Genomic DNA, 12,050 nt, shown 5'->3' on the forward strand with positions numbered 1-12,050 from the left:
GCTTATCCCCTACCTGGAATTCAGGTGATGAACGAGCGTGCAGATCAGATGATCTTGTTGAAATGTTGGAATATTTGGGCTTTTTCATGGGACAGTTGTACTCCGCTCTCCGGAAAGGACTTGCTTTGATTGCCGCCATATCTTAAACCTGAGAGTGAAGATCATCCATAAATGTATGTGCTTCCGTGGGACGTGCCTCGACAGTCAATGTTCGCCGATATCTATCAGTAGCCGTCAAATGTACGTTTTGTGAAGGGGCTTTGACTGGTTGAACGCTGTGCTTCGTTTGTCAGCTCTATGAAAACTGAAAAATAAAGGCTCAGTGTTTTCGAAGCATTTATATAAGTCACTATAGAAGCAAAGTACCCCTCGGCATCGAGTGAAGGATGACCAAGGAGCTGTCACAACCTGGGCCGGTTTAAGCTTCTTCTTCTTCTTCTTCTTCTTTTTTTTTTTTGTCAAGTTATACGCCTAACATAATTCAATCGCCCTCAAATCTTTTACCTCTAACGCATTCTGAAGCCGTGTTTTTAGCCTTGTTTCTTTATCTCATGCAATGGAAGTATAATAAATTTTTCATATGTTTCCTGCCCCGTCCTAACAAAAAAAACATTTTTTTAGTTTCTTTTGTTCTTTTGTGCCTTGAAAATATTGCTAAAACTGACAATGGTTTGTTTTCCACTTAAGACAATCACTTAATATATTTCTCCTGTTGTTCCAGGAGATTTCCTGCACAAACTAGTAATCAGTTTGGGAAACAGAACGTAAAAAATAACCACTATGAACCAACTTTTGTTGAGGAAACACGAACTTTGACGACATTTTTCAACATATCATTCTGATTAGTTAACGTCATATTCCTTAATTTTTCATGGTTTTTAGTAAAAGAAACAGAAAATATTTTTTCCACTTTCTATAGAATTAATGAACACGCCAACATATTGCGTTCAATTTTTCACGATTTTTAATAAAAGGAACAGAAAACAAATCTATTTTTCACGTACGCGTTCTATAAAATTAATGGACATTCCAAGGTATTGACAGGCCCGCAGCAGGAGGGGCTTGAGCCCCCCCCAAGAATTTTTGGAAGTTAAAAAAAAATGTGCCAAAAAATATAAAATTTAAACAAATCAGGCCGTCGATAAAACCCGGAACTTGGAACATTTCGGAACACGAAAAAAATAAAATAAAATAAAAAATTAAGATACAAAAAGAAAAAAATGAAATAAAATAAAAATAAAGGAAAAAATAAATCAAAGGCTCCTGTGAGCCAACTCGTGAATGCAGATGACACATAGCAATTAAAATTTAGACGGCTACGGGAACTTCCTTGAAAGCTAAAAGAAATTATATGTTTGCCCGATTATGTAACGAAAAATGACCATTCTTGTACTATAAAAATGAGTGTCAAACTATTCTCTACAGATCGAATAAGATTATTCTGATGCGCCGATTAAAAAAAAAACACGTGTTTTTTTTTTATTCAAAGTTCATAGAAGCACGCCATGTGCAGCTACGTCATGCAAATTCGTGTCCAATAGTCCGGGGCTACTGGATTTTGCGATCGGGCTAGTGGATTCTAACCATCACTTGCCCGATGGGCAAGTGAAGTTTTTTGCGGAATTAAAATTACAAAATTTATTATACTGTAGGGCAAGCCGATCTCACAAAGGGAAATATGTTCAACAAACTATCGCATTACATTTCATGCCCCACATAAATGCGTGAAATTTTTCCTTTGGAGTTCAGTCCACGCAATCCTCAAGTAAAAATAATGAACTATAACAAGCTCTTGCTAAATAGGAATTATTTATCGACCGCGTCCTTTTGCTTTCCCATAAATTACTAGTTGTAAATTTCGAAAATGAAACATTTTTTCTCTTTGAAACCTCTATGAAAGCTGACAAGATCTTAAAGTGTTCATTTCACCAGAAATTTGCATAATTTTGTTTACGACGTCAATGATGCGTGACATGGCACGTTCCGCTTTCTCGTGAAAACTGACAAATTAAATTATTTTTTAATTAAATTATTTCTAAATTAAATTATTTTTAATTCTTAAAAGAAACCACACTTTGTAGAAAAAACGAAAAAAACCTATAACTTTGCTCAGATTCAACGAAAAATCTCCATTCTTACACTAAAATGATTGTCAAATTATTCTCTACAGAATGAATGAGAGAATTCTGACGCGTCGTGAAAAAAATTTTCGCGTTTTTTTTTTCACTAATTGAGTTTACGACCCCTGACTTTCTGAAAAACTGAAAAAACTTGTAACTTTGCTCAGATTGAACGAAAAATCTCCATTCTTGCACTAAATGATCGTCAAATTATTCTCTACATATTGAATAAGAATTTCCTGATGCGCCGTGAACAATAAATGTTCGCGTGTTTTTTCCACTAATTGAATTTAAAACTCATTCACTGCGCACGCCCGAACGTTAACGACAAAACCGACCAACCAACCAACCAAGTCAACAGTCAGCTATCGCTATAACTCGTTCATTGCGCTACGCGCATTTACGAGTTAAAAAAGCGTGTGTATATTTAATGAAATTACATTGTATCCGAAAGAAATTCATATAAAAAGAAGTATGGAGTAGGTGGGACGGTAGGATAAACGTGGTGTTGTAACTGACCACACTGAATAAAGGCACAAGTACTTTCCCGCCATTTGCCGCAAGTGTTTATCGTCCGCTGCGCCAGAAAAGGATCATTTCCAGCTCGGCTGGAATACGCGAATGAGCACGGAACACCCTCAGGCGTTTCTCCATCGTATTTTCTCCTTTCGTTTTGCACGAAATCCCTGTTTCAAAACCAATTGTTCGGTAAAATGGAAAAGAGTTTTGTAGCTCCAAACCAACCAAGGTATCGTATTTTCTTTAGCCGCAAATGACCGTTAGCTTGTGGTTAAGACACAAAAACAGTCAGGCGTCTTTCACTGAGAAATAATAATGGCTATACACCTACATCTTGCCACCGGGGGCAGCGCGCTTCTTGAAACTCTTGCCTAATTTCAGACCAAAATATGTGATTTTTCCTACTTATTTAAGACACAACCTTCTTGTCGATTGCATACCATCCAAATTCTCCAAATAATCATGTTAACCCTCTACAAACATACAAGAAGCTAAATTGGTTCAAAGACCGATATGAATATGTCAAGCATCTGAGTAAGACTTCGTTAGGCCTTCCAACTCCATTTTCCTCGTGAAAATTATAACCAATTCCAGACCAGCCTCACCCTATTCAGCAAAAAGTGGTCAAAATCTATGCACTACTTCAACTGATTTCAGAACGTACCTTTGCTAGAATGCACACCGTTTGTGTAGTTTCAAACCACCTAAAATACAGTTTAACCCGTAGCTAACTGCTCACTTATAGTTGAGACACAGGACCACCAATGCTTCTTTTACTGGCAAATTAAAGGGGAAGTATCACGAAAATTTGCTGTCATCTCAAAACCCAAAAATGTTTGACTGTCAGCAGAAACAACGAAATAATTGTCAAGTTTGTAAAAATTATCACCCCAGTGCAATAAAACCGACAATTAGTGCCTCTGGCCAGAGACAGGGTAGGCCAGTTTGGATTTAAACTTGAAAAATATTAGGCTAATGTTTTTCAAGTTGTTTTTCATTTTTGTTTCCAAAATGCGCTAGAAGAGATCACGAGTTGTTTCTTTCCTTTCGTCATTCTAGAATTATTTGGCAGGTGATTGAAGGTCTTATTTCATCATTTTTAACAAAAGATCTCAAAAACCCCATGATACTTCCCCTTTAAGGCTGCACCTGCATGTCATTAATTCTTTTTATTTAATTGGTTTCTTGATTAATTCGCTCTAATTGCTTTCAGATAGCGCCTTACAAATAAACTTTTCAAGCGGCAAATTTTGTTTTAAAACATCTCTTCTAGTGAAGACCTTAGCTGATAATATATATCGCGAAATTTCGCTCTGCATGCAAACGTCGTCTTTAGGACGACATTTAATTCCAATCATTTAAGTTAAAGTGGGTGGCTCCCTAAGTTCCTCATAAACCAAATTGTTCACAAAATAGGTTTTGCTTCAAATTTTGCATGTGAATTACACTTTGTCCGGTTACTTTAGAAAATACAATTGCCATTTTAGCCTTAAACGCTTTCTTCCTCTGTTTCCAGCGGGGTCCCTTCGTTGGCAAAAATTGAATTTTTTGTAGTGAAAAAAACAATGCAAAATTTCAAAAATTTTGATAACTTCTCACAACACTAAAAAAATTGCTCCAAGACCAAATACTACGATTCGTGAATTATAATATAATCACAAGACGTCCTTATATTAAAATGTTATTGATATTTTTACATAATTGTTTCAAGTAATAAAAACAGCACTTGAACTTTTTCTCAACCAACCCTCGCAGCCTGTAAAAAAAGGAAAAATGGGTGCACAAAAATGCATGTAAACCCATAGTGAGACATCCTACAGCAATGCCCTTGTGGTTATGAAAAGATAAAGACTTCTTATCATAAAATAAAATCGTGCGGCCAGATGGTTTCAAGACCCTGGTGCTGCTTCCAAATACTAGCATTTCTCTATTATGCAAAATAGGAGCTTCAACCTTCGCACGAACCTCACCAGGAAGTATGACTTGAAAAACGCTCTCTAAGATAAAGAAAAACACTGAAATAGTTTCACAATACAGTACACTGCAATTTTATGTTGCTACTCACGTAAATAGCTTTATGACTCCTCTCTGTGAGGAATATTAAGTTAGGTGGATTCTGATTGCCAAAAGCCAAGCGCTTCAAAAAACCTCGGAAGCAAAATACAAACTCGCTTCGCTTTGAGATAAAAAAAATTGGCCATTGTTCATGGCCGCTATTTTTTTAAAAGTACAAAACTTAAGATAATAACTTACAAATGATGAGGGAACACTAAGGAATTCAAAGCTCTACCAAAGATGATGGCTTCGCTTTGAGATGAAAAAATATTTTTTATTTGGTTCCAAGGTAGATTTGTACCCAAGCCCTCTTCCCCAGAGGGCATGTAGCATAATACTGCTCCCCACATGCTTCTTTACCTTCACAGTGAGTAATTTTTGTATTTAATGATTGTTTCTGGTGCCTGACTATCTGGTGCCCGTGGCGCAACGATTTTAACAGCTAGTTACTTTGGGCCACCAAAGAAGAATACGCAAATGAGCACAGAACACCCTCAGGCGTTTCTCCATCGTATTTTCTCCTTTCATTTTGCGCGAAATCCCTGTTTCAAAACCAATTTTTCCTACCTTGAATCAGAAATAAGAACCAAAATGGATCGAAATCAACCAATCTCAAGCCATAAAAGCTGTTGAAATAAACGACTTGTTTTCTAAAACGTCCGCTCATTGATAGCAATATGTATGTCCTCTCAAGAGCCACAGAAAAAGGAAGTCTGCTACAGTTGGATTCTTGCTGCTCGATCCCAAATTTAAAAGTAGAAAGAAAAACTTGTTGTTGTTTGTTTACGTCCTCCTTTAAACGTGGAATTACTAAGGAAATTTCACGTGGTAGTCAGCGTAAAAGAAATGTACCAAAAAGTGTGATGCAGGTGTAAAGTTGTTGTTTTACTTAATAAATCTACTGCTTCAGTTTTATGTTCTCGTTGCATCTTAAACTTCCTAATTGGTCTGTGTTTTAAGTGACGGGGCGGGGGTAGTTTTGTTCAACCAACTCGGCCCCCTCAGTTGTTTTAGCCTTCCTACGGGCCTGTATTGGGTTATGAACGAGCGAGTACTGAAGATGTCTTGACGAATAACTGACTCGCGTAGGTTTTAATTTCAGCAAAATTTTGACTCCAAAACTTAATAATTAGGGGTAAAAATCGAAACACGAACGTCTAAGAACGAAGGAAACACGAACTTCAAAGGCATCTCGTCACGCGCTCTGACTGGTTGAAAGAACTGTTTCTATTACTCTTTAAAAACATGGTAAAATTTTCATGTTATTTTCAAATAAAGAACTAAAACGTTGTTTTCAGATTTCAGATTTCAGATTCAGATTCAAAGTTTCTTTAGAATGAACAGCTGTGAAATCACTAGAAACAGTTTGTCATCCTTCCTGTTCTAGGCAAAGGTGGACTTTTGAGTTAATTTTGTAGTGGATTTCCTCGAAAAATGATCTACCTGAGTTTCGCCAGGAGCATGTGGATTAATCATCCGTAAGGTGTCGAAATGCTGTTCTATTGGATCTCCGTCGTCAGGCCAACCTATGTTTATACATGACATTCAAGTAGGTTAGCCTAACAGTAGATTATACTCCCGAGAAGCAGCTGTCTGTAACAGAGAAAACCATGAGTGCTGAAAGAGGCTCGCTACACTCACACAGATTTGACCGGCATTATCGAGAGAACATTCGGCTTACCAATGTTTGATAACGAGACCAAGAGAACACAAACAACACCAATTGTTCGGCGTGTTTGTTCAATTTCCTTTGTTGCGCGCCCTTGGCCTCACTGTCAAGCTGAATTTTAATACGCCCTAAGAAAATTAAAGTTTTGTGCTATTTTTAGCTGATACTTCAGTCTGCGATGTCATCATGAATACACCTACAATCTCTGACAAGTGGCGCTACATACATGAGGTTGTAAGAGGAGTTCAAAGGATAGAAAATAGGCTAGAAGGTGACGTTATTGTGATGTGTGAGCTTCTGTATCAGCTAATTAAAGTATATGCAGACAGACTCGATGAGAAAACAAAACGAAAATTTGCAGACATCTACTGGAGCTTAAAACTGCATCTGTTATTCCACCTTGGAGCAGACACTGCCAGAAATCTTTTCGAACTCAAAATGCTTGGTCGTTTGCTTAAACTAACAGATGAAGAATTAAATACACTTCCAAACGAGAAACGTGCCATCGATCCTGGAAGCAAATTATTGGAAATTGTAAGTATTAATTTAATTTCGAGAATGAAAAAAGATTCGTTTGAACCACGCTTAATTTTAATTATTCAACTACTTTCATGTACGTATACTATCCCAAGTTTAGTCTGTTATTGCGTATTCTGATTGGTTGAACTTAAGCCGTGTTTCTGTCCACGCTAGATACACGGCAAATTTTAATGGGCTGTTTTCCAAAGGAAACCAAAGCATCTTGTCCTTGCTTGTAGTAGTTCCGCGCCCGCCGAAAGCCCCATAGCTAAGAGATTTTGGTAAACCCATCACTACGAGATATTTTGGTTTGGTTATGATGTCTCATGCGTCCGTCCGACCGACCGTCCGTACGTACGTTCCTCCATGTAAGCCAATGTGTAATGAGACACTCAAACCCTATGCTGTAACCCGGGTTTTTTCGGCGGGAAGTCGGATGGCCTACTTCTTTCAGAAAAATAAACGAGAATTTGGAAGAAAACTAGTTGTTGTATTCGTTGAATATTTCAACAAACGAGATATGTCGAGAAAGCAGGCGACTAATAAGGAAATTGAAAGGCAACTGAGAGGGCGAAATGTCAGTTGAAAACAAACATGTGGTGCGTAAGCAACATGCAAGTCGCTTGGAAATTAAATGCAATTTTGCAGACAATTGTCGGTAAAACCCTGAAAAACCCTGCATCGGCCCAATTTTTATCATTATCTCTTTTGATTCAATATTTATATACAGTGCAAATATATGATAAATGGAATGGCGACTTAGATAAAGTGAAAATAATGAAGAAGCGTTCTCAAGTCAGTGGTTAGAGCGTTCAACCGGTATCAGGAAGGTCATGGGTTCGATTCCCGTTGGGGGCCTTTGGGGGCCTCGGAAAATAGGAAGATCTCAGCAAGCAACTCCTATTTTGAAATCCATTGAAGTCAGGAGTGCATCCTTTCCTTTTCTTATTTTTCAGGTCAGTGAAATCTCGGAAAGTGCAGAGCATCCAAGAGGAAGCGAAAGTCATGCCAATATTGTAAAAACCTCTATAAGGGACATTTACAAATTTCTTCCGAGCAGAAACATATTTAGGCCTAAGGTTTTGGCAAAAGCTTCACATAACAATAATTGGTTTGTTGGATCATCAATTTCATGCAGTTAGTCATTTTTTAAGACCTCTCTATTTGTACAAGAGAATTTGTGTTTTTAAATATTGCCTTATGAAAGCAATAGTATATTTTAATGGTACGGAGCCTCTAACTGTCCCTGATAATCAGACAATGAATTGGTCATGTGAAGCATTTAACAAATGGGATTACTGCAGCAGTAAAGATCCTTGCCAAAACTGCCAGACGATGTTCAGTAATTTAGAGGGCTTCATATCTGAAGGCATAAATCAGTTGGCAAATGCAGGTAATCAAACATTCTTGGGTGCATGTGCAGAGTATTGCCCAGTAAGCGAGCTTGTCGACGATGACCAGGCGTTGCCTGAATCTATTATTTTAAGGCTGGAAGCAAATCGGAGGCGATGTTCAAATCTCTTCGAAAAGTTTAGAGAAACCGCCAACGAATGCCACGCAGCTTATAGCTCTGTAGAGAATGCTTTCAGCAATGTAAGAGCAAATTTGCATATTTTTGGTTTGAAACCAGAATATAATAACTTCTTTTAATATTAACAATCAGTCGAACAAAACATGTGTAGTTATATGTTTTTTCACATTCAGTAAATGTCTTTGAATTGAATAAGTTTTATTAAAAGGTTATTAGGAAGTTTAATAAGTCACATGACCGATTTTGATAGATAGCTTCGTGTATGAAGGGCAACCAGAAAACGAGAGGAACATCGCAACCGATAGTCATCATATGAAATCTCGGAGGCCCGGTTCAGTTTTCTTTTTCCGCAAAGAAACAGCCAACATTTGAATTAACCAACTGGTATCCAAATTCCTGATATCGCCATATTTTTGGACTTCAAAAAAGCTTTTGATTCTGTCGAATAAGATTATATTCAAAAGTGCCTTTTAAGCTTCAACGTCGGTCCCCAACTACGTCGGTGGGTTGGAATATTCTATAAAAAACATTTCTTATTGTGTGCTTAACAACAGCCACGCCTCGAAACATTTTTTTGTTGCAACCAGGTGTACGTCAGGGTTGCGCTCTTTCAGGATGCTATTTGTGATTAATATTGAGTTGCTAGCTCAGTCAATTAGACGCTCTGACGTTATCAATTAATTAAGGGAATCAAGACTCAAGCTAACCAAGAAGTAAAGCTAACTTAGTACGCAGACGACACAACTGCTCTGTTAGCTGATGTACAATCGGTTACGAACCTCTTCGATTTGTTGATTAAATTTGAAAGTTGTTCTGGATTAAAGATAAATCAATCGAGTTCTGAAATGCTTTGGCTAGAATCACTAAGTCACAGGAAAGACGCAATTTTTAACCCTCGGCTCATTCATGAACCAGTATATGCCTTAGGCGTTCACTTTTCTTACAACCACGAAACTGCTGTTAAGGAAAATTTCTCAGAAAAACTGGAAACATTAAAAAAAGACCCTTAATATGTGGTCTCAAAGAGACATCTCATTACAAGGTGGAATAAATATAGTCAAAACCTTAGCTCTGTTCAATCTTACATTTGCCTGTAGTGTCTTGGAAACTCCGGAGCATTTTGCAGACGAAGTTAACAAACGTTTGCTTTCATTTGGAACCATAAACCAGCGAAGATTCGTAAAACAACTTTGATTAAAAATAAAAAAGAAGATGGTTTAGGCATGAACTGAAAGATTTCTGTTTTTTCGATAAAACGTTGGAACTTACTTGGATCAAACGCCTTTGTTCCGGAATTAACGCTCCTTGGAAGTATATTCCAACCTATTTCTTGGCCAATGTAGGCGGAATTGAGCTGTTTAATTGTAATTACGACGAGAAACTTCTTAATCTTAACAAACACATTCCTTCCGGCGTTCTATTAATTGGTAAAAATTAAGCTAAGCACTCCTTCAGTTAGTTCTTTCCCCCCAATATGTTATATTTAACAATTATTCGCCAAATGAACCCACCATGTTTAGCCCTCAGTCATCTCAGTCATAATACTTGGAAAGTATTTCCTCTTCGTTAATGCGCTAAATACTGAAAAATCATCCCTTTTTAACTTCAAAAGATTAGTGCAGGATAAGATAGAACTAGAAATATACATAGCGGTCACCTCGGGCCAACAGAAACTTTTCTTTGCTAAATGGCAGAATTTTGCACACCTTTGTTAATTGTATAAGATCGTTTTCTGTAAATGCCATGTATCTATATTTGTGTATAATATTTGTAAACTTTGCAATTTTGTGTGTTGTAAACTTAATAATATTGTAAAAGTATGAGTTGTATTAAGTAATATTACTGTCAACAATTTAATTAGCAATTTAATTTTTTTAGTTAGTGTTGTAATGTTATATTGCAATTATCCTTATTGAAAGAAAACAAAATAAAGATGTTGAAAAAAAGGCCAACACTTAAACCAAGAAGTGAGTGAATAAGGTCATCAAGCTCTGTTCTGTACCGTTACCACGTCGGGTGGTCTTTTGGTAAATTTCTGCAGCCGGTTCGGTTATGACTGTTTTTAGATTTTTCATATTGGCCCAAGCCATTCCCCAAAAGGAGAGTCCATCAACAGGAAAATCAATACGTGTTGAAGATCAATAAGTGTTGGCTGTAAGATCTGAAAACGAGCAATCTTCCATGGGAAATGATAGTGCGATGACTTTCACTTTGCGTTGCCTATGGCAGGAGGTTTGACGGAACTTTAATGGCGCACATGCTTTGGGACACGTATTTAAAAATTATCTTGCAGTCAACACCGGTTGCGGTGGATGTACAAGCAGCGAAGGTTTTAAATCTTTAAAGTCACTGCATTGCAGGGCTGGTAAAATCATCTTTAATAGACTCTACTATGCAAAAATGGCTGACATTTTTTTTTTTTAATAATCTGGGCCGGGTTGTTCGAAAGCTGATTAACGCTAATCTACCATTAAAAGTTAATCGAGGTTTTCATCTCGCTCTTCAAAAGTAGTTTTTTAACAAGCCTTATTTCAAGCTAAAGGTAAAGAAGAGTCTAAGCCAAAACTGAGGAGCCAAAATCTTTTGGAAGAATCGTTACCGATTAGTAATTAAACTTGAATCAAAGTTCACGTTAATCCAGGATAAGCTTCATCGGGCTTTCAACAACTGGGCCCAGGTTACTTAGCACCATCTACGGAACTGCCATTTACTTGAATGGATGCCACGTGTAATTTAGCCCCCATCAAACCGGGGTCACACAATTTTATTTTACTTTGGGGGTTCATAGATGGGAAAACGGTGTGCGACAAAATGCAGACTGCAGACTTGCAGACTTGCAGACCTGCAGACCTGCAGACCTGCAGACTTGCAGACCTGCAGACTTGCAGACTTGCAGACTTGCAGACTTGCAGACTTGCAGACTTGCAGACTTGCAGACTTGCAGACTTGCAGACCTGGAGACTTGCAGACTCAACATACTGGCCTTTCCCAATTCATTTTAAAAATAATATTGTGTAACCTCTGCCATTCCATATCATGCGCTGTCCGCTTGGTACGCTTTGATACTTGGCTACTTTCACGATTGTCCTTCAGGAATAAAATTCGTTCGTGCGCCAGTTTTGAGAAAATGTTGTCAAACTATTTAGCAAACAGCATAATAAGGGCTGGGTTCTGACAAAAATACAATTTTAGTGATTTATTTTGTAAAATATTAGGATCGGGTAAACTCTCCGACGAACGAGGCCTGTTGCATTGAATGTATCGGGTATCGAGCGTCTGGCAAGAACGAATTATCTGCACAGCGTTATTCAAAAGACATTAATAAGGCTTTTCCGATATTTTGATTGGTTATCGAGATATCGGAGTTTAAAGTTAGAATAGCAAAAAAATTATGTAGACGTGTTGGTCAGGTGGTCGCCATGCCAAAGTTAGTTTGAATTTAAAAATTCCTGCGCGAGATTTTAGCTCTTAAAATTTCGTTAACAACACATGCCTCCTCAGGGGTTTATATCACTCGATTGTACTAAATGCCGCGAGCTAGTGAATCAGCAACACTCCATGGAATCAACCAAGTAGCCTTAAAGCCTACTAAGTGGACAGCGCATGATGTGGAATGGCGGAGGTTACACAATATTAC

At 37.6% G+C, this 12,050-nt stretch overlaps 1 protein-coding gene and 1 pseudogene across 2 annotated transcripts in view; one reads left to right on the forward strand and one right to left on the reverse strand.

Annotated features, from left to right (window-relative positions):
• Window positions 1-310, reverse strand: part of LOC146451563 (uncharacterized) — a 31,048-nt gene extending 30,738 nt beyond the window's left edge. The window contains exon 1 of the mRNA XM_085099098.1: window positions 14-310. Within this exon, the coding sequence (XP_084955224.1) occupies window positions 14-139 (126 nt within the window). The 5' untranslated portion in view covers window positions 140-310. The remainder of the gene's footprint in view (window positions 1-13) is intronic.
• A 5,977-nt stretch (window positions 311-6,287) lies between these two features.
• Window positions 6,288-8,933, forward strand: LOC146451566 (uncharacterized; annotated as a pseudogene). Its single transcript, XR_014860013.1, has 2 exons — window positions 6,288-6,897; window positions 7,839-8,933. The product of XR_014860013.1 is annotated as an uncharacterized LOC146451566 (transcript).
• The last annotated feature ends 3,117 nt before the right edge of the window (window positions 8,934-12,050 follow it).

Source organism: Pavona decussata, unplaced genomic scaffold (genome assembly GCF_977016875.1).
Source record: "Pavona decussata unplaced genomic scaffold, jaPavDecu1.1 SCAFFOLD_386, whole genome shotgun sequence".
Taxonomy (NCBI): domain Eukaryota; kingdom Metazoa; phylum Cnidaria; class Anthozoa; order Scleractinia; family Agariciidae; genus Pavona; species Pavona decussata.